Source organism: Arvicola amphibius, chromosome 3, assembly GCF_903992535.2.
Source record: "Arvicola amphibius chromosome 3, mArvAmp1.2, whole genome shotgun sequence".
Classification (NCBI taxonomy): domain Eukaryota; kingdom Metazoa; phylum Chordata; class Mammalia; order Rodentia; family Cricetidae; genus Arvicola; species Arvicola amphibius.
The window spans coordinates 104,318,904-104,340,350 of record NC_052049.1 but is presented as its reverse complement, the minus strand read 5'-3'; the positions used below and the strand labels follow the sequence as shown (position 1 = coordinate 104,340,350).

The window sequence follows — 21,447 nt, the reverse complement described above, 5'->3', positions numbered from 1 at the left end:
GTTGTTGAGCCTGTAGTAGATGCTGGAGGCTTGGAGGAGTCTAGAGTCTTAGAAGGTCAGGGAGTGTTGTGACACAGGGGAGATGTACAAACATCTACTCACCCCAGACAGGGAACCAAAGACAGACAGACCAAGGTAAGGATACCTCCACAATTCAACTTCGTGAACTAATAAACCTGCCCCAGCATGGGCAACAGCTCACAAAAGCTGGAATGCCAGAGTTTACTGCAGGGCTTGCAAGCAGCTTGACAGGTTGGATAGTGTGTCTCTTCCAAGCAGCTTGGTTTGTTTGGACCTCTTGCATGCAGCTTGGCAGGTCTGAGACTCTTCTAGGCTGCTCTGCTTGTCTCTGAGCAGTTCTTACTGTTTGAATAAAATGGGGAGCCAGGGGCTAGTGAATCTGGTTTGTTTTAGGAACTTCCTAAAGCTTTTGAGTTGTTTACTTTCTGCAGGGTGGAATACTTCTTTTAAAACAGGTTCTGAACCTGTTGATTGTGACCTTTTGGCAAACCTCTGTCTCTAAAAATATCTACAGTACGATTTATAACAGTAGTAAAATTACAGTTATGAAGTAGCAATGAAAATAATTTTATGGTTGGTCACTGCAACATGAAGAATTGTACTAAAGAGTCGCACTAGAAAGGTTGAGAAACCACCTCTTTAGAATATCTTTAGTCTTAAGGAGCATCCTATTAGGGTGACTTGTTAGATCTTGAAGGAAATTGTAAACTCCTACATAGTGGGGAGCTAGAGGCTAAAGACATTTGATGAATCTAATTAGTGGAGAATATGCGCTTTATTATTATTTGCAGCTTTTGCCCTTTTAAGGTTTTCAGGTTTCTTGTTGACCTTAATTTTTTGCACTCTATTCTTATTCTGTGGCTGTAGTGTTAGGGAGGTGCCTGAGAGGTGACAAACTAGTAGGAAGGCTTGAGAAGCCAGGTGCAGCTGGGAAGACTGAAAGGTTGGCTGGTAACCTCTCAACTTTATAGTCTCCTAAATCTGGGTAGATTGTCACTTTTTTGTTGAGTTTTTGAGATAGGATTTTCCTATGGTGCCCAGGCTAGCCTCAGAATTGTGTCTTCCTGTCTTCGCTTTCTAAGTGCTGGGTTTACATGTGTTTGCTGTCATGCCCAGTTCTTTGTTTTCTTTTAAAGCCAAATAATGTTATTCTTTTGTTGTAGAAGTGGTGTTTTTTTTTTTGTTTTTGTTTTTATGATGTGCAGTCACTGTTAGAGGAGGGGACTAATAAGTTTGATAGCTAAATAGTCCATTCTGATGCAAATACTGGCTTTTATTTATTTTGTTTTTAGACAGAGTCTTACTGTATAGTCCTGGCTGATCTCAAACTCACACAGATTTATCTGCCTCTGCCTCTGCCTCTGGAGTGCTGAGATTAAAGGTGTGTGCCTCCATATCCAGCAGGCTCTGGTTTTGACAGCTCATGTGATTGTTATTATTTTCATTATTATTATTTTGGGAGGGTAGGCTCTTATGTAGTCTAAACTAATCTTAACTCACTGTGTAGCCAAGGATGATCTTGAGTGTCTGATCTTATTTAATCCCACTGTCTCCCAAATGCTGGGATTATAGGCATGTTTGGTTTATGTGGTGCTAGGGAACAAACTAGGGCTTCAAGCTTGCTCAGCATGTGAGTATCCTGTCAGCAGAGCTATATCCCTAATTATTCTCCTATTACCCGTTTTTTTGTTTTTTCACTTAGAAAGGATTATGTGTGTTACCTAGATTGGTCTTGGGTTTTAACCCTTTTGCTTCAATCTGCTGAGATGACAGGTCCTTTCATTATACCCCGCAGCTCATATGATGTCTCTGTCTCAGCATATTTGTACTCAGTATTAGATTGGTATCCTCATGTGGAGTTGACTAAAGTTTGGCTGTGTTGTGCTATGTGCATTTCTAGTATCTTATATCAACCTTGGAAATTTTTTAAATCTATTTATTTATTTATTTATTTGTTATGTATACAACAATCTGTCTACATGTATGTCTGCAGGCCAGAAGAGGGTACCAGACCTCCTTACAGATGGTTGTGAGCCACCATGTGGTTGCTGGGAATTGAACTCAGGGCCTTTGGAAGAGCAGGCAATGTTCTTAACTGTTGAGCCATCTCTCCAGCCCCCTCGACCTTGGAAATTTTTGAGTGCTTTCTGGGCCCCTTCTAAACAGAATAGATTAGTAGGTCCTTAGTTCTCTTAGAGGCATATCCATGTTAACTTCTGCTTTTCCAGGATGCAGGAGCTGGGCTTCTTGCTGCTGCCATGATTGCTGTAGTTCCTGGGTATATTTCTCGATCTGTAGCTGGCTCCTATGATAACGAAGGTAAGAGTTAGAATGCGGAAAGAGGTTTTTTTTTTTTATTTTTTTTTTTTATTTTTTTTTGAGACAGGGTTTCTATGTGTAGTCCTGGCTGTCCTGCAACTTGCCTTGTATACCAGGCTGGCCTCGAACTCAGAGATCTGCCTGCTTTTGCCTCCCAGGTGCTGGGAATAAAGGCATGTGCCACCATACCTGGCAAATGCTGAAAAGGGTGTGTTCACTTTATTATCTACTGAAATTTCACAAGGTGCTGAATTTAGGTTCATCTGTATTGCTTAGCAATAATAAAATTGGACTTGGTGAGAATGGCAGGAAGGAATCTTGGACTAGATACTCCCCTAGAGAGGTAGCTGGGAACTTTAAAAATACCTATTTACTGTGTGTATCTCCATTCATGCTCATGCATGCTTTTATGTCAAGGTCAGAGGACAACTTGTAGCTGTCAATTCTCTTCTATCATGTGATTCTCAGAGATTAGACTGAGGTCATCAGACTTGATAGCAAGTGCTACCTGACCTAGCCAAGCAGTTTCATCAGCCCTAGCTGGGAACTTCTTAACTGGCCTTTGTTCACTCATATATAACTGTTGTTTTAACATTATGTTCTTAATTTTCCTAGTGTAAGTGTCTTTAAAATTACAGTGGTTTTTATTGACATATTTTTTGTTGAAACGTATTGGGAGAGCATAATGTTAGGTATTATAAATAGATTAGATTATTTTGTTATAAAATTGAAAAAAATTAAGGGATAGATGATAGATGATAGATGTCCAATAATCTGCTAAGGAATATAATAATGGACTTGTAAAAATAACTCTAGTTGAATATGGTTTCCTATACCTTTAATCCTAGCACTTAAGCAGGAAGATGAGGAGTTCAAGGCCATCCTTGACTATATAGTGCATTAGTGGCCAGCCTGGACTACATGAGACATTGTTCCAGAAAATAAAAACAATTAAAAAAAACTCAAAGCTGGCCTGATGTTCACATTACTGTAATCCTAGCATTCAAAGTGAAAATGGAAGATGTTGAGTTTAAATCCAGTCTGGGCTTTATAGTAAGTTTGAGTCTAGCTTTGGCTACATAGTGAATTTCATTCAGGCCTGCCTATGCTACCTAGCACAAACAAAACAAACAATAACAAAAAGTTAATGCTCTTGAGCATTGTGCTTTGGGTATGTCTTGTAAACAGAAATTAATTTGGTTTTAGGGATCAAAAGAAAGCTTTTTGGAAGTAGTTGAAATTGATCTGGACCCATATTTGGGAATTCATGAGGCAGTTTTTTTCCTCAGGGGTTGGGTAGTCAGGGTGGTGGTAGAGCTGTGCATTGAACTGAGGGCATTGGGCATGGTAGACAAGCGTTCTGTCTTGGGGGTATAGCTCCAGGTCATCTATGAGTCAGTTGTTAAGGACAGCACCATTCTGGGTAAAAGGTCTGCCTTTATTAGCATGCATATGGCCTTGCATATTCTTAAGACTAGCTGGAAATTTAATGCCTACAAATAAAGTAGTGGGTTTTTTTGTTTGTTTGTTTGGTTGGTTTTTTTGGATTTTTGAGACAAGGTTTCTCTGTGTAGCCCTGGCTGTCCTGGAACTTGCCCTGTAGACCAAGCTGGCCTCAAACTCACAGAGATCCACCTGTGTCTGCCCTCCCCAGTCCTGGGATTAAAGGTGTGTGCCACTACTGCCCAGCCAAATAAAATAGTGTTGTGGCCAATGTTTACCAGTTGCTTCCTGTATTCTAGTAACTATTCCAGGTGCTTTTTCTCCACTGCATTTGCCCTTGCAATATTTTTATTTTTTTAAATTTTTTTAAATATTTATTTATTTATTATGTATACAATATTCTGTCTGTGTGTATGTCTGCAGGCCAGAAGAGGGCACCAGACCCCATTACAGATGGTTGTGAGCCACCATGTGGTTGCTGGGAATTGAACTCAGGACCTTTGGGAGAGCAGTCAATGCTCTTAACCGCTGAGCCATCTCTCCAGCCCCCTTGCAATATTTTTAATAAGTAGATATTTACTGTAGATTCCATGGGCTGGAGATGCAGCTCAGGAGATGAGAATTTACCTAGCGTGCTTGAGGCCCTTTGTCTAACCCTCAGCACTGGGGGAAGAAAATTTTACTCAGACTCCTTACAGGAAGCAAAGGCAAAGAGAAGTAAAATAATTTGCCTAAAATTATACTTGTAGTGAATAGTAGTTTAGAAATTTGAGTCTAGGGAGCTGGAGAGATGGCTCAGTGGTTAAGAGCATTGCCTGCTCTTCCAAAGGTCCTGAGTTCAATTCCCAGTAACCATATGGTGGCTCACAACCATCTGTAATGAGGTCTGGTGCCCTCTTCTGGCCTGCAGGCATACACACAGACAGAATATTGTACACATAATAAATAAATAAAAAAAAAAAAAGAAATTTGAGTCTAGATAGTATGTTTCAGAACTGTGTTCTTTTATTAAAGATTTATTACCTTTGATTGTATGTTTGTAAGTGCAGGTGCCTGAAGAGTTAGATCTAGTGTTAGAGGTGGTGGTCAGTCATCAAATGTGGGTGCTAGGAATTGGTTCTTTAGCAGCAGCAGTGTTTGTTCTCAGCCACTGAGCCCTCTTCTAGTCCCTAGAAAAGGGTGATTTTTTTTTTTGGTTGTTTGTGTTTTATTTTTTTTAAAATATTTATTTATTATGTATACAATATTCTGTCTGTGTGTATGCCTGCAGGCCAGAAGAGGGCACCAGACCCCATTACAGATGGTTGTGAGCCACCGTGTGGTTGCTGAGAATTGAACTCAGGACCTTTGGAAGAGCAGACAATGCTCTTAACCTCTAAGCCATCTCTCCAGCCCCTTATTTTGTTTTTGAGACAGGGTTACTTTGTGTAGCTCTGGATGTCCTGGATTTTGCTCTGTACATCAGGCTAGCTTTAAACTCATCCACCAGTCTCTGCCGCCTGAATGGTGGGATTAAACGTCTAGCTCCTAGAAGTGTTCTTAACCTGTATTAGTGCGGTTTCTGAATGTCTTGTTTTCTTCAGGAATTGCTATCTTTTGCATGCTGCTTACTTACTACATGTGGATCAAGGCAGTGAAGACTGGTTCCATCTACTGGGCTGCCAAGTGTGCCCTTGCTTATTTCTACATGGTAACTATATACATATATTCTCTGTGTCTCTTTTCTTTTTTTGGTGTAGGGATTGAGCTCATACTAAGTATCTGATTAACTGCCGAGGTAGTACTTCTCTACATATTTTTAATAAAAAAAATTTTTTTCCACCCTCCCCAGCCCCCAAGTTCTTTCTGAGATAGGGTCTTATGTATCCCAGGTTGACCTCAAACTCTGTGTAGCCAAGGATGACCTACTGATCCCATGTCTCTACTTCCTGAGAACTGGGATTACAGATGTGTACCACAGTGCCTGGATTATACAATGTTTAGGATTGAACTGAGGGCTTCTTGTATGCTAGGCAAGCATTCTACCGAGTTATATCCCTAGACTCCCTGTTTTTCAGTCTACTAATAAAGTCTTTCAAATTCTGTATTACTGTATTTCCTATGGGTACATGTTGGCTGTCCCATGTTTTTATTATATTCCCCTTAAAATTTTCCTTTTTTAAGATACATTTTTTTCTATGTAATTTTACATCTGTTCCTTGACTTTGTTTTTGTGCTTCTACTTAGATTGTGTCTGACACTGTATGGCATCTAGATTAACACTGTGACTTGGTATATCTTACTGTGTCAGTGTCAGCATGCTCTGAGTCTGCTCCAAGGGACTAATCCTTCTGTCTTCTCACAGGTCTCTTCATGGGGAGGTTATGTGTTCCTGATCAACTTGATCCCTCTTCATGTCCTGGTGCTAATGTTAACAGGCCGTTTTTCTCACCGGATCTATGTAGCCTACTGTACTGTTTACTGCCTGGGCACCATTCTTTCTATGCAGATATCCTTTGTGGGCTTCCAGGTAAGCTGAGACTTTATAGAGTTTCTGCCAAATGTTTCTAAGTAGTTCCAACTAGATTGACTAGGTTGGATTCTCTTAAGAAGAATATGAATTTCAGTTTTTATTTTCCGCTGCTTATTAACTGAAACAACAGAATTGTTGGTTATGAATCTGCCTCTAATAACACATCAGTTTTTGCTGTATGCTATTTGAATTTAATGGTTCTGTGCTTAGGCTTGTGTGAGGAGGAGGGCCAGTTAACAGGGTTGACTTGAATGATCAAAGTTAAAATTTCAAAAAAGTTTAAAATTCCAGCCTTTTAGTGGAAATGACCCCATTTAATAGCAGTGGACTCCGAACATCTTAATGGGGCCTAGGTGAGTCCTTGAGGAAGCAAAGCACAAACTTTAATCACGTTATTGTGTACAGTTAGCAGGAAATCGTGTGCTTGGTTTCTTTTGTAAAGTTTTCATATTTAGAGATAAGCAAATATTTGTAGTCACTTAATATTTGAAATTTGCTATTCACTGCAAGATGTAGAGAATGTGCTGTGCTAGTCTCTGAGGAAGTTGGAGAAAAATAAACACAGCTGTCTGTGGCCTATAGTTCAGTAGTTCTGGAAAGTCGTTTCTGGAGCGTTGACATTAATAGTATCTGGACACTTGTTAGAAATGCAGATTCTGTGGAGGAGGGATTAAGAATTCAAGGTCGTCCTTGACTTCAGTCAAGTTGAAGTCCAGACTAGTGTACATGAAACTCTGTCTCAACAGACAGATCAGATCAGAACAGAGAACCCAGATCAAGCCAAACCAAGCCAAGTGAGACAGTAACAGAGACCTGTTGAGTCGGACACTCTGGGTGGGGCTCAGAATCCACTTTAACATTCCCCTTGGTTATAATGCCCACTAGAGTTAGAGAACCACTGTCTGTGGGAAGAGTCATATACTCAAGGAGTCGTACTGGTGCTTGAGACATAGGAGCCTTGATTTCTCAGGTTTGGAGATGAAAGTGACATTGAGTTTTAAATGATGATGAGTTTTAGTGAAAGGGAATTAGGAGAAAACTCAGTCCACACTAAGGAAGTAACTGGAGCAGATGGCAAGGATGTGATTGTGACGGTGTATAGTGTGCTTTGTTAGATTCCAGACATTCTTTAGAAAATATATTCGGTAAATTAAACCCATTTCTATATTGGTCCTTGTTCATTTTGGAACTTGAGACCTCATTTGACTCCTTGGCTGAAGTAGATCAGAAAAGTACCAATGTTGGGTGAACTCTTTCTATTTGTTTTTTTCTTTTAATATTGCCATATGTGATCACCCACTTCCCCCTAGCCTGTCCTTTCATCAGAACACATGGCAGCCTTTGGAGTGTTTGGTCTCTGTCAAATCCATGCCTTCGTAGATTACCTGCGCAGCAAACTGAATCCACAGCAATTTGAAGTTCTTTTCCGAAGTGTCATCTCCCTGGTTGGCTTTGTCCTCCTCACTGTGGGAGCACTCCTCATGCTGACAGGTAGGGGAGCACGTCTTTTATAGTTAGACACATGGATACAGATGTAGAATAAATACCCAAAAGATGGACTCTTCGGTCACCACAGAAGATTCTGTCTTTATTTCAAGCGCTAAAGCCAAGCACTTAAAGATTAGTTTAATTTTTTTTAAAGATTTATTTATTTATTATGTACACAGTGTTCAGCCCCGATGCCTGCAGGCCAGAAGAAGGCACCAGATCTCATTACAGATGGTTGTGAGTCACCATGTGGTTGCTGGGAATTGAACTCAGGACCTCCGGAAGAGCAGTCAGTGCTCTTAACCTCTGAGCCATCTCTCCAGCCCCAAGATTAGTTTAATTTTATGTGTATGGGTGTTTTGTCTGCATGTATGTTTGCACCAGATGTGTGCCTGGTTCCTGAGGAGACCAGAAGAAGGCATCAAATCCCCTGGAACTGGAGTTGTGGACAGCTGTGAGCCACTACATGGGTGCTGGGAACCGAACCCATGTCCTCTGCAAGAACAGCAAGGACTTTAAACTGCTGAGCCATTTCTTCAGCCCCAAAGTCCTACTCTTTAAAACATTCATTCTGTTTGTCAGTATTTGGATTCAGCATGACAGAGTGTCTTTGTAGAGCTAAAAGGATTATCTAGCCTTGCCAGTACTTTTTCAGTTTTCTTTTTCTTTCCTATTGGTTGGCTTGTAGAAATTCTTTTCTTTGTCATACTTTAAGTCACGGCACTCAATCTTTGGAAACTAAATAATGGCTATTTAGGTGATATTCTCCTTTTTTTTTTTTTAATTTACACTTCTCAGAAGCTAATTTGATTTTTCTAATTCATAGCAGGATGGAGGACTTAGTTCACTTAGATTCTAGAGTTGACCTTGATTTCTTAATTTGACTAGATTAAGCTTAAAATTCTCCTTTTCAGTAGGCTTCTCTGGAACCCGCTTCCCCCATGAATTTTTATATGCCAAATTATGTTGTTGAAAAATATACTCTCTCAAGTTTAAAAGGAGTAAAACTGTAAATAATACTGATGTTGTTGGTAAATCAAAAACAGTCCTTTTTTTATCTCAGAATTTTACAAAAATGGAACATTGTGGGTAAAAGTGCTTTTTGCACAGTCTTGGACTTATGGGGTGAAATGGCTAATTAAGACAGTACAATCAATCAGAAGCTTGGTGGTAAGTTAGTCTGGAATATGTTTGGTTTATTTGTTTCCTTTTTTCAAAATAGGGTTTCTCTGTGTAGCTTTGGAGCCTGACATAGCACTTACTCTGTAGACCAAGCTGGCCTCAAACTCACAGAGATCTGCCTACTTCTGCCTCCCGAGTGCTGGGATTAAAGGTGTGCGCCACCACGCCTGGCTAGTCTGGAATATGAAGTGTGGCAGAAACAATAAAGGAGATCCTGCCTCAGACAAGGTGGAAGGCAAGAACCAGCTCTCAGAAGTCGCCGTGTTACTTTAACACTTCTGTGCATACTCAGACACTACAAAAGCACACTAATAATAAAATAAACTGGGATGTTGTGATTACTTAGCATTTTAGCTTAATGTTTTAGGACTATATGTGAAATATTTATTGCCTTTTCTTGCAGGAAAAATTTCTCCCTGGACAGGGCGTTTCTACTCACTGCTGGATCCTTCTTATGCTAAAAACAACATCCCCATCATTGCATCTGTGTCTGAGCACCAGCCCACAACCTGGTCCTCCTATTATTTTGATCTGCAGCTCCTTGTCTTCATGTTTCCAGGTCTGTCCTGCATTTTGAAGTAACCTTCACAAGAATCATCCTTTGATTCCAAATATGTTAACTATCCTCTTCCTTCCTTTTTAAATATTTACTTACTTTTTGTTAGGTATTTAAACATATTTTTATGTATGTATGTATGTATGTATGTATGAGTGCAGGTGCCTACAGAGACCAGAAGAGGGTGTCCAGTATTCTGGAGGTAGAGTTACAGGCAGTTGTGAGCTGCCCCATGTGGGTTCATAGCATATTTCTTTCTCTTTCTCTTTTACCCAGTTTTCTTCTTGGGTATATTGAAGCTCTATGTTGAGTTTTTATAGTTAAGACAATTTTTATGTTGTATAAACAATAGAGATAAGTTTAAAAAATACGCAAAACGGGTACATTTGCACTAGTTCTTACTACCTATGTTACTACCTTTAACATTTTAAATCAGATGCAGTGATGAATGTCTATAATTTAGTACTTGGAAGCCTGAGGCAAGAGGATTGTGAGCTTGAGTTTGTTCTGGGCTACATTCTTTTTTTTTAATAAAGATTTATTTATTTATTTATACAGTATCCTGCCTCTAGGCCAGAAGAGGGCACCAGATCTCATTATAGGTGGTTGTGAGCCACCATATGGTTGCTGGGAATTGAACTCAGGACCTCTGGAAGAGCAATCAGTGCTCTTACCCACTGAGCCATCTCTCTAGCCCTCTGAGCTACATTCTTAAAAAACTGTAATGAAAAACCTATTTTCAATATTAATTAATTTTAAGATAGGGTCTATTGTGTATTTTTGGCTAACCTGTAACTTGATATGTTGACCAGGCTGGCTTTAAACTTAGAGATCTGCTTGCTTTTACCTTCCTTGCAAGTACATTATTACAGCTTGATACCATACCTAGCCCAAGCAACCCGTCTTAACAAGTACATTGATCTACTTATTTGTTGCGTGTGAATAATACCATTCAATGTTTTACTCCTAATTATAAAGAATCATGGTTAGGTGTGGAGCTAGGGCTTTGTCAGGGATGGGACACTTGCCTGGCATGACTGAAGCCTGGGGAAAAACAAACATAATTTCTGCCAATTTAGGATTTACAGAAATATTTTTGTCATCTGTAGACGTGTATAAAGATGTGGAAGAGGAAAGGGACCTATAACTTCTTATAGCAGTATCTTAATGTATCTTATACTTAAAATATGGTGTAATTAACCATCTTTTCTGCTAGATTATTTGTGGTTGTTTGGTTATGGTAAACATCTTTGTATAATTTTATTTAGGAGATTCTTAGAATTACTGAGGTAAATGTATGAAGCCATCCAGTCATATAATGAAGGTATTTTCCCCTGTATTTTCTGTACAGGCTCAGCTACTTACTTTTCTTTCCCTCTTTTGTAGTTGGCCTCTATTACTGCTTTAGTAACCTGTCTGATGCCCGGATTTTCATCATCATGTATGGTGTGACCAGCATGTACTTTTCAGCTGTAATGGTGAGGAATTCCCTCAGTTCTAGCCAAACTTTATCCCTGACTCTGCGGTGCTTTCTTGTTTGTTTGTTTTTTTTTTTTTTTTTTTTTTTGCCTAGCTGAATTAAAAAAATATTGGTGATTATTCAAAACATCCGCTGTTGTTAATACTTATTTGTAATAAACAGACACATTCTGTTTGTGGGGGTCTAATTTTCTTGAGTTCATAACCCTGTGTTAGGTACTTTTATACTTCATTGAACTTGGAGCAGATCAAAGAAAAATATTTGCATGGAACTGGAGTTACAGGCAGTTGTGTGCCTCCTGATGTGGATGCTGGAAACTAAGTTCAGGTTCCCTAGAAGAACCAGAAGCTTAGCCGCTACCACTCTCTAGCTCCTGGAGTAGATTTTTTTTTATCTTAAAACCTTGAGAGTACTGTCTATGCTTTATTGTTAAGACAGAGAAGGATTTTATGTAAGGTACTAATATATTTCTTACACTATTTTGAAACATTATTTTATTTATTTTTATGTGTGTGCATGTTTGAGTGTGTATCTGTATACTACATGCGTACTTGGCACCCTTGGAGTTCAGAAGAGGGAGTTGGATCGTCTGGGAGTTGACTATGTACTGTGTTGGTGTAGGAAATTGACTCGTGCTCCTAACCGACGGACCATCTCTCCAGCCCTTTTTATACTTTGTAAAATCAGAAACAGCAATTAAAAATGTATTTTACTTGGTTATGGTGGTATACACTTGGGAAGTAGAACTATTAGTTCAAGAATAGTCAACATGGCTAGTCTCTATCTAGAAAAACAATATGGACAAAAATAAGTATATAAAAAAGTAAAAATTTCTTGAGAGGTGTGGTGCATGCCTTTAATCCTAGTATTCAAGAATCAGAGGCAGGTGGATCTCTTGAGTTCAAGGCCAATGTGGTTTACAAGGAAAGTTTCAGCCAGGATGGCTAGGACTGTTTCACAGAGAAGCCTGTCTCCAAAAACCAATAAAAACAAAACAAAACAACAACAAAACCAAATCAACAACAGCAAAACCCCAGTAAAAATTTTATATTATCATTCAGAACCTAGACACATTTAGATTTGCATTGGAGTTTGTTATTTATATTCTTGTTTCTTGAGACAAGGTCTTTTGTTTCCCCTATGTTTTAATTAGGTATGTATGTGTGTGTTTGTGTGTTGGTATGTGCATATTAGTGAAGGTGCCATGGAGGCCAGAGCCAGGCTATTGTGAGCCACCCCATGTGTGTGCTGGGAACTAAACTCAGTTCCTCTGCAAGAGCAGTAGATGATCTTAAACCATTGAGTCATCTCTTCAGCTCCAAAGATTATCATTTATTATGTTTACTTATGTGTATGTGTTTGTATGTGTGCTATGTGCTAGCAGGTACTTGTAGAGTCCAGAAGAGGACATCAGATCTACTTGAGTTACCTAACATGGGTATTGGGAACTGAACTCCAGTCTTAAGGATCATGCTCTTAAACTGCTGAGCCATATCTCCATGTATGTGTGTATATATGTACATGAATATGTGCAGGTACAGGGTCCAGAAGAGGGTGACAGATCTAGAGTTCTAGGCAGTTGTGAACTGCCCAACATGGGTTAACTTAGGTCCTCTAGAAGAGCCATATGTGCTTGGAAGCCATTGAGCCACCTCTCTAGTCCTGGCCTTGAACTTTTGATTCTCCTTTCTTAGCATTTTAATAGCTGGAATTATAGATTTGCACAGCAACTGGCCCAACTGCAACAAAGTTTAAGAAATACTTCTGTTATGCTAAAATTATACTACATATTTTTTATTTCACTTGCTGAAGTAGAATATTTGTTGAAAATTGCTAAACTGATGTCATAGTCTTCCAATAGATTGAAGCCTTGTTATTTGTGAAAGACTAGTTATACTGATTATGATTCTCCTTCCTTTTAGGTGCGTCTAATGCTGGTGTTGGCACCTGTTATGTGCATTCTTTCTGGCATTGGTGTCTCCCAGGTGCTATCCACATATATGAAGAATTTGGATATAAGTCGCCCAGACAAGAAGAGCAAGAAGCAACAGGATTCTACTTATCCTATTAAGAATGAGGTGAAATTTAAGTAACATATTGGCTTGGGAAAATGTGCATGTGTGTGTGTGTGTTTGAGAGGGGTATGAGAGCAATGTCTTGGGTGGTCACAGTGAACTTGTGCAGCCTGACATATTTGGTCGTAAGAAGCTGTCTGTGTTTGGTTTACTGTACAGCTCTTTCTTCCGTAGGTGGCAAGTGGAATGATACTGGTCATGGCCTTTTTTCTGATCACCTACACTTTCCACTCAACTTGGGTAACCAGTGAAGCCTACTCTTCTCCCTCCATTGTACTGTCTGCTCGTGGTGGGGATGGCAGTAGGATCATTTTTGATGACTTCCGAGAAGCATATTATTGGCTTCGTCACAATACTCCAGAGGTAAAAATTTGAGAGGAGTTGGATAGTCAGATAGTGGTGAAGACACTTGATATTGTGATAAATATGACCCCTTTTAGATGGATTAGATGGATAGAAACCTTAGAGAAATTAGAAATTTAGAAACTCAGTTTTTAATAAGCTTTAAAGGCCAACTTTCATTGAAGACTGTCGTCTAAAGTAGTGTTTCTCCACCTATGGGTTGTGGCCCCTTTGGCAGACATCTGTCTCCAAAAATATTTTTATTACAATTTCTAACAGTAGCAAAATTACAGTTGTAAAGTAGCAGCAAAATAGTTCGTGGGTTGGGGGTCACCACAACATGAGAAACTGTATTAAAGAGTTGAAGCATTAGAAAGTTTGAGAATCATTGTTCTAGAGTATCTTAAATTCTAGATTCTATTTAGACATTTGATTTGATATGGTAGTGGTTTTAATATAAGGTAGGTTAAATGAGTTTCAAAAGAAGAAAATATTAATTATGTTTGCTATAAAAAAAAGCAGAAACTAGAATCAGAATCAAGGTAAAGAGTTACCATCTAATAATAATGACATTTAACATTGTAAGTTATGTCTTTCTTGTTTTAGGATGCAAAGGTCATGTCATGGTGGGATTATGGTTACCAAATTACCGCAATGGCAAATCGGACAATTTTAGTGGATAATAACACATGGAATAATACTCATATTTCCCGAGTAGGGCAGGTAAGGTAAATGGGTCCTTAGGGTGTCCTGATATATGAGGTCTATGGGAAATGTGTTGCTAGGAGAGGAAGTGACTTGAGATTTTCTTTGAGCATTGTGCATTATTTTTCTAGGCAATGGCATCCACAGAAGAAAAAGCGTATGAAATCATGAGGGAGCTTGATGTCAGCTATGTGCTTGTCATTTTTGGAGGCCTTACTGGGTATTCCTCTGATGGTACTGTACTTGATATTGTTTCTATTTGTGGGCTTGAAAATGTAGTGAATCAGTTATTATTTTAATTTTATTTATTTATATTTGTTTTTGAGAGTCTCATGTCAGCCATTATTATTAGTAATATACCATGAAAAGAAATATTGCTTATTGTCTTAGTTAGGGTTTCTGTTGGCTGTGATGAAACACTTTTATTCAAAGCAACCTGGGGAGGAGAACATTTTATCTTACAGGGAAAGGAACTCTATCTAGTCAGGAATATAAAGGTAGGAGCTGATACAGAAGCCATGGAGGAGTGTTGCTTACAGACTTGCTTCTTTTGGCTTGCTCGTCTGCTTTTTTGTAGGACCCAGAACCAATCAGTTCCACCCTCAGTGAGCTGGTCTCTCCTCCACTAATCATCTATCAAGAAAAAGCACCACAGACTTGCCCATGAGCCAGTTCTCTTAACTGCTGAGCCATCTCTCCAAGCTCCTATAATACAGAATAATAAAAGCTAACCCAATAAAAAAGATAGTCTGTTAGTTACATATATAGGTTTATATCAACCATGTAATTCAGCCAGTTGTTGAAATTGCAGAAATATCTATATGATGTATGTACCGTTCATTCTGTTCTGGACAGTCTGTTTTGTTTTGTTTTTTTTAATTAGGGAGGGGATTTCAAGACAGTTTCTCAGTAACTATGGAGCCAGTTCTGGAACTTGCTCTATAGACCTGGTTGGCCTCAAACTCATAGAGATCCTTCTGCCTCTGGGATTAAAGGTGTGCGCCACCACCGCTTGGCCTGTTGTGGGTAGTTTTAACTTGGTGTTCTTGTATACTCCTTCTGTTCTAGGGTGAAGGTGCGTGGTTGATCGGCAGTTATGATTCACCAGACAAGCTTTAATATATATAATTCAGTTTTAATAAAGGAAAGGAAAGGGAACTTACAAATCCAAGGTTCCAGCGAGGAGCGCAGGAAAACAAAGAGCAGGCGGGCCACAGGCCCGCAAGATTTTATAAGTCAATATTAGCCTAAGGGGGACACGCCTTTAGACAAAGGGGGACACGCCTTACAGAACAAGGTTTTTGGCTAGGCTTCCCCTTCACTAGGGTACAGGCATGTGTTACTACATTGAATATTTTTTGTTTGTTTTCAAACCAGGGTCTCTCTGTTTAGCCTTGGCTGGCTTGGAACTTACTCAGTAGACCAGGCTGACCTTGAACTCAGAGAGACCTGCTTGTCTCTGCCTCCCGGGTCCTGAGAATAAAGGCGTGTGCCTCTGGGCCTTTTTCTTTTCTTTTTCTTTTTTCTTTTTTTTTTTTAGTGGATTGTTTAAGATCCAAATTTAGGCTTTATTTTGCATGACAGGCACTTTACTGATTGAGGCACCTCCCCATTTCCCTATTGTATATATTTTGATGAACACATTTACCAACGAGTGGAATTGCTAGTTTGCAGGGTATGCATATTATTCAGTTTAAATAACACAAAGAGATCTCTATAATGGTTACACTAATTTATAATTCCTGTGTCTGTGTTTACGATTCTCAGTTGCTCTACAGTTTTGTCTGCATCTGAGTTTGTCTTTTTTATTTGGACACGTTTGTAACGGTGATACAGATGTTTTATAACGAGGATGGGAAAACTACTTTTTTAACTTGTTTATTATGTAGGACTGTAATTATGTGGTCAGGCTGAGTGGTGGTGGTGGCACATGTCTTTAATCCCAGCACCTGACAGGCAGAGGCAGGCGGATTTCTGTGAGTTCAGGGCCAGCCTAGTCTACAACAGCTAGTACCAGGACAGTCAGGGCTGTTATACAGAGAAACCCTGTCTTGAAAAACCAAAAAAAAAAAAAAGTGAAAAAATCAGATTTTGTAAAGTCAGTGTGCTGTTTTCTAGCTAATTGTATGTAAAGAAAGACTTATTTAGAAAAACAGGGGGAAAAAATGAACTTTCTTTGGAGGTGATATCTTATTTTTGAATTGTTTAAAGAATGATGATTTGGCAATAGTCTTAATTGTAGAAGCTAGTCTTGTTTTAAAGACAATAAAATACTTGGACATTAAAAATGCAGAATATTCAGTATCTAGCTCTATGAAAACACGCATGAGACAGTAATGAAAGACAGTCTCTCAAAACCGTATTACTAGGAGTTGTGAAAGTTTGAGAGTTATTATTGTTGCTATTAATCTTGTCATTTATTCAGTATCTCAGCTGGACCTGTTTGTGAAAACTTTCTGGATTTTAAAGTCCACCCCACACTTACATGCACCACAGGACGATCTCAGTGGCGGCTGGTTTCCTTTCAGTTGTCATTTCCCAGCTCCTCATTAGTCTTCTTATCTTTTCTTGGTTCTATTGAAAAATAAGTGGGGTAATGAACGATGGAGTATGACCATGGCTGTAACCCTAGCATTACACATGTTGAAGCAGTAGGCTTGTGAACTTCAGGCCAGTGTGTGCTACATCATGAGTTCTTTCTTAGCATAGAACAAATCAAAACCAGAAAAAGCTCGGGACTTGATCTTTCAAGATACTGCCTAGATTGGCCTTGAACTCTTCAGCACTCTTCGATGCTGAGATTACAGGTCTAGGCAGGATGCTGTTTTCTAAAGCAATTAGCAGATCTTTGGATAGACATTTTGTGTTGCTTTTTTACTTTTTTCAGACAGGATCTCACTATGTAGAGATGTCTGGCCTGGAACTTGCTATGTAGACTAGGCTAGGCTAGCCTTAAAGTAACAGAGATCCACCTGCCTGTGTCCCAAGTGCTAGGGTTACTACTGTACCTGGCTTCTAGTTTTACTTTATTTTATTTTATTTTTTTAGCTTTTGGGACAGGGTTTCTCTGTGTTACAGTCTTGGCTGTCCTGGAACTAGCTCTTGTAGATTTGGTTGGCCTTGAACTCACAGAGATCCACCTGCCTCTGCCTCCCCAGTGCTGGGATTAAAGGCATGTGTCAATACTGCCCGGCTATTGGTTTTACTTTTTGTTGAGTGCTTATGAAGGTTTAAAATAAAATATTTGATCATTAAACAGATTTTTTTTATATGAAAAGTTGATGTTGTGTAGCCCAGGGCTGGCCTTAAATGCATGAAACTTTCCCTCAGCCTCTCAGTGCTGGGAGTACAGACAGGCACACTGTGCCTGGTTTCCACTGTGTATTATGCTAAACAGCACATCTAAAGTGATGTTAACAGTACTGCAGGTGCTTGCTGAAGTACGTGCAGCCACTACTTGCAATAGCTTAGTCCTTGATTTCTAGGAATACTTCCAGATGAGGCTGAAGCCTGGACCAGTAGCATTTAATTTCAGCCTTTAACAAGCAATTAATTTCTAATAAAAGTTTTGTATTTTTAGGAAATATTTTTGCACATACACTATTTTTTGTTTTTGCAGAGTTAAATAATAGCATTCCTTTTTAGAAAATTGTGATGGAAAGTTCCTTAGAAATAGTGATATTTTTGGGCTCAGAGGTTAAGAGCACTGACTGGTCTTCCAGAGGTCCCGAGTTCAATTCCTAGCAACCACAACCATCTGTAATGAGATCTGGTGCCCTCTTCTGACCTACAGATGTACATGCAGGCAGAACACTGTATACATAATAAATAAATAAGTCTTTAAACTGAAAAAAAAAAAAAGAAATAGTGATATTTTTATTGAGTTTCTTAGATCCTGCAGCTTTTCTGATTCAGCGGTTCTTTCTTTTTTCCTCTAGATATCAACAAGTTTCTTTGGATGGTCCGGATTGGAGGAAGCACAGATACAGGAAGACATATCAAGGAGAATGACTACTATACTCCAACAGGGGAATTCCGTGTGGATCGTGAGGGTTCTCCAGTGCTGCTCAACTGCCTTATGTACAAAATGTGTTACTACCGCTTTGGACAAGTCTACACAGAAGCCAGTGCGTGATTCATAATACTACCAACAATAGTGATAGCTAACACATACTGTGTTTTCTGGGGTCTGCTCTTAGTCTTTTTTAACTCATTTAGTCACAGGAGCCCAGGAAATAGAAACTAATCTTAATGCCATTTTATATATGAGGAAATTGAAATAACCAACAGGTAATTGAACTAGATAATATCACATGATAGTATTCAAACTCAGTCTGCCTCTGAATTCTGTTCTTTGAAACATTATCTTTTGCTTGGGCGGTGGTGGCGCACACCTTTAATCCCAGTGGGTAGGTGGCAGAGACAGGTGAATCTCTATGAATTCAAGGCCAGCCTGGTCTACAGAGGGAGTTTCAGGACTCCATATTTTACATGAATACATTGAGAGGGATTTGGTCCTGTTAGTTCTCTCCATTTCAGTTTTGTTTCTGCATCTGGAAAGACTTTTGCAGTATAAACAAGTCTTGGACTCCTGACCCACAGAACGGTTAGGTCCCAGAAGTAGAGAGGCTTGAAAGTCACCTTTTAGATTTTAAGAGATAAACTCCATGGACTCTACCAAGCATCTCATTGGGCAGGACTCAACTAGGGTAGCACTTGATTTGCCACTTCTTTTCTTTTCTTTTCTTTTCTTCCCTTCCCTTCCCTTCCCTTCCCTTCCCTTCCCTTCCCTTCCCTTCCCTTCCCTTCCCTTCCCTTCCCTTCCCTTCCCTTCCCTTCCCTTCCCTTCCCTTCCCTCCCTCCCTCCCTCCCTCCCTCCCTCCCTCCCTCCCTCCTTTCGTTTTTTGAGACAGGGTTTCTCTGTAGCTTTGCAGTCTGTCCTGGAATTAACTCTTGTAGACCAGGCTGGCTTCGTGGCTTCGAACACACAGAGATATGCCTGTATCTGCCTCCTGGATGATAGAATTAAAGGCTCGTGCTACCACCACCCAATCTTGATTTGCCATTTCTATGTAATGCTTCTTTTTGAAGACTCTAGTCAAAGTGTAGGCTGAGGAATAGCAACCAGTGCAGTAGTTGGTGTGCCGCTTCCATCTCCCCAGGAAATTAATTTGCAGAACAGAAAGAAGTTTTCTCTCTTGTTGCTTTTAGAGCGTCCGCCAGGCTTTGACCGTGTTCGAAATGCTGAGATTGGTAATAAAGACTTTGAGCTTGATGTCCTGGAGGAAGCATATACCACAGAACATTGGCTGGTCAGGATATACAAGGTGAGTAGATGCTGCCCGTCTCGGAAAACTGTCCTCATTCTAGTGTACAGTTTTCAAATAGGAATATTTTTAATGGCACCTGGTTTCAAAGTAGCTTGTCATTTACTTGAAGTGTTAGTATTTTTAAATGTTGCATATGTTTTATTGTATAGACAGAACTTTGTGGATTCTCTCTCTGCCTTTTTATAATTCCCAAGATAGAATTCAGGTCATCAGTCTCACGCAGTTTTACCTGCTAAGCCATCTGGCCAGGCCAAAATGTTGCTAATTATATTTTTGATTATTCTTAGGAGATATCCCAGCTGTCAGGTGTTATGCCCACATTTCTTTTTCTTTAAAAAACATTTTTTACTACAGTTTATATGTATGCTACATATAAGGACAGCTTGCAGGGGTTAGTTCTTTTATCTTAGGGATCCTGGAGATCAAAATCTAGTTACCAGCATTGATGGCAAGTGTTTTTGCCCACTGAATCATTTTCCCAGACCAGTACTTTTTCCTTTCTTCTTTCTTTATGGTTTTTGGGACAAGGATTTCAGGATGCCAACCAGACTGGCGTTGATTTTACTATTTATTCCAGGTTGGTTTTAAACAGACCCCATTTCCTCGGTCTCTGGAATGGTAGTATTATAGATGTCGCCACTCTGTACTTGATTCAGCAATATTGTTCTAGGTAGGGTGTGAAATAGCTTGGGGGTTGGGGAGAATGCATGTATTTGTGTTTTGAACTACACTTTATTTTTTTTTTTTTGCTGAATTTTTGACAACATCACATGATGCCACGTAGGAATGTGTTATATCTTTTACATGAGAAAAGATTGAGGCAGATATAGCATATATGCCTTGTTGACTGAGGTTTCTATCCTGCCCCGTTTCCGCAGTCGTTAAATCCCAAAGAAATCATACAGAGGTCTACATTAACTATAAACTGATTGGCCTAGTATCTTAGGCTTCTTGTTAACTCTTATAACTTACATTAGCCCATAATTCTTGTCTGTGTTAGCCATGTGGCTTGGTACATTTTTCAACAAGGCAGTCACATCTTGCTTGCTCTGTGTCTGGCTTCCTCTCTGTCTAGGTGATGACTACAAACTGAAACTTCACTCTTCCCAGAATTCTTGTTGCCCCGCCTCTACTTCCTGCCTGGCTACTGGCTAATCAATGTTTTATTAAAAAAAAAAAAGAAACAAATCTTTCATTATAGGGTAAAACCATTGTTCCACAGCAATGCCTATATCCCAGCACTAAGGAAACATGCAGGGGGATTGAGTTTGAGACCAGCCTAGGCTACACAGCAAAACTGTGTAATAGTGGGAAAAACTCAAGTAACAGTGCGAACAAAAAGAATGATTGAGGAATCAATGCCAAAGTTTGTCTGTTTGCTTCTTCTTTTTTTTTTTTTTTTCGAGACAGGGTTTCCCTGTAGTTTCTAGAGCCTGTCCTGGAGCTAGCTCTTGTAGACCAGGCTGGCCTCGAACTCAGAGATCCGCCTGCCTCTGCCTCCCGAGTGCTGGGATTAAAGGTGTGCGCCACCACCGCCCAGCCGTCTGTTCGCTTCTTAAAGGCTAAGTTGACAGTAGGTAGGCTCTGACCCATGCTTATTGATTCACATTGTCCAAAGGCAACAGAGTCTAGTGTAGTCCTTTCTGGTCTGGATCACTAGTAGGTCTCTAATGTTGAACTTTGGGCACATACTAAACTCACGTTATTATGTTGCAGGTAAAGGACCTGGATAATCGAGGTTTGTCAAGGACATAAATGCCACATTGTGCCCTGGTACGCTTCGCACTGAGCGCGTCGTATTGAGGACGCCGAAGATTTTTTTTTTTATAAGCAGTTTCTAAGAACAGAACCAGATGGGATTAGAATTGTCTGGAAGTTTTGCCCTGGACAGTATGGGCTGGGCCAAATCAAATGATTTTTGTAATTCTGAGCAGGTTACCAAATGAAATGTCATGGCTTTACTTTGGTCAATTAAAGGGGGGTAATTTTTTTTT

General features: G+C 39.6%; 1 protein-coding gene across 2 annotated transcripts in view; it reads left to right on the top strand.

The window, feature by feature from the left end:
• Nucleotides 1–21,447, top strand: part of Stt3a (STT3 oligosaccharyltransferase complex catalytic subunit A) — a 29,270-nt gene extending 7,823 nt beyond the window's left edge. For both annotated transcript variants that reach the window (XM_038322461.2, XM_038322462.2), the window contains exons 6-18: nt 2,250–2,340; nt 5,367–5,473; nt 6,128–6,292; nt 7,606–7,786; nt 9,369–9,524; nt 10,908–10,999; nt 12,924–13,079; nt 13,251–13,439; nt 14,025–14,141; nt 14,255–14,357; nt 18,062–18,250; nt 19,335–19,450; nt 21,170–21,447. In XM_038322461.2, coding sequence (XP_038178389.1) covers nt 2,250–2,340; nt 5,367–5,473; nt 6,128–6,292; nt 7,606–7,786; nt 9,369–9,524; nt 10,908–10,999; nt 12,924–13,079; nt 13,251–13,439; nt 14,025–14,141; nt 14,255–14,357; nt 18,062–18,250; nt 19,335–19,450; nt 21,170–21,208 — 1,701 coding nt within the window. In that variant the 3' untranslated portion in view covers nt 21,209–21,447. The remainder of the gene's footprint in view (nt 1–2,249; nt 2,341–5,366; nt 5,474–6,127; nt 6,293–7,605; nt 7,787–9,368; nt 9,525–10,907; nt 11,000–12,923; nt 13,080–13,250; nt 13,440–14,024; nt 14,142–14,254; nt 14,358–18,061; nt 18,251–19,334; nt 19,451–21,169) is intronic.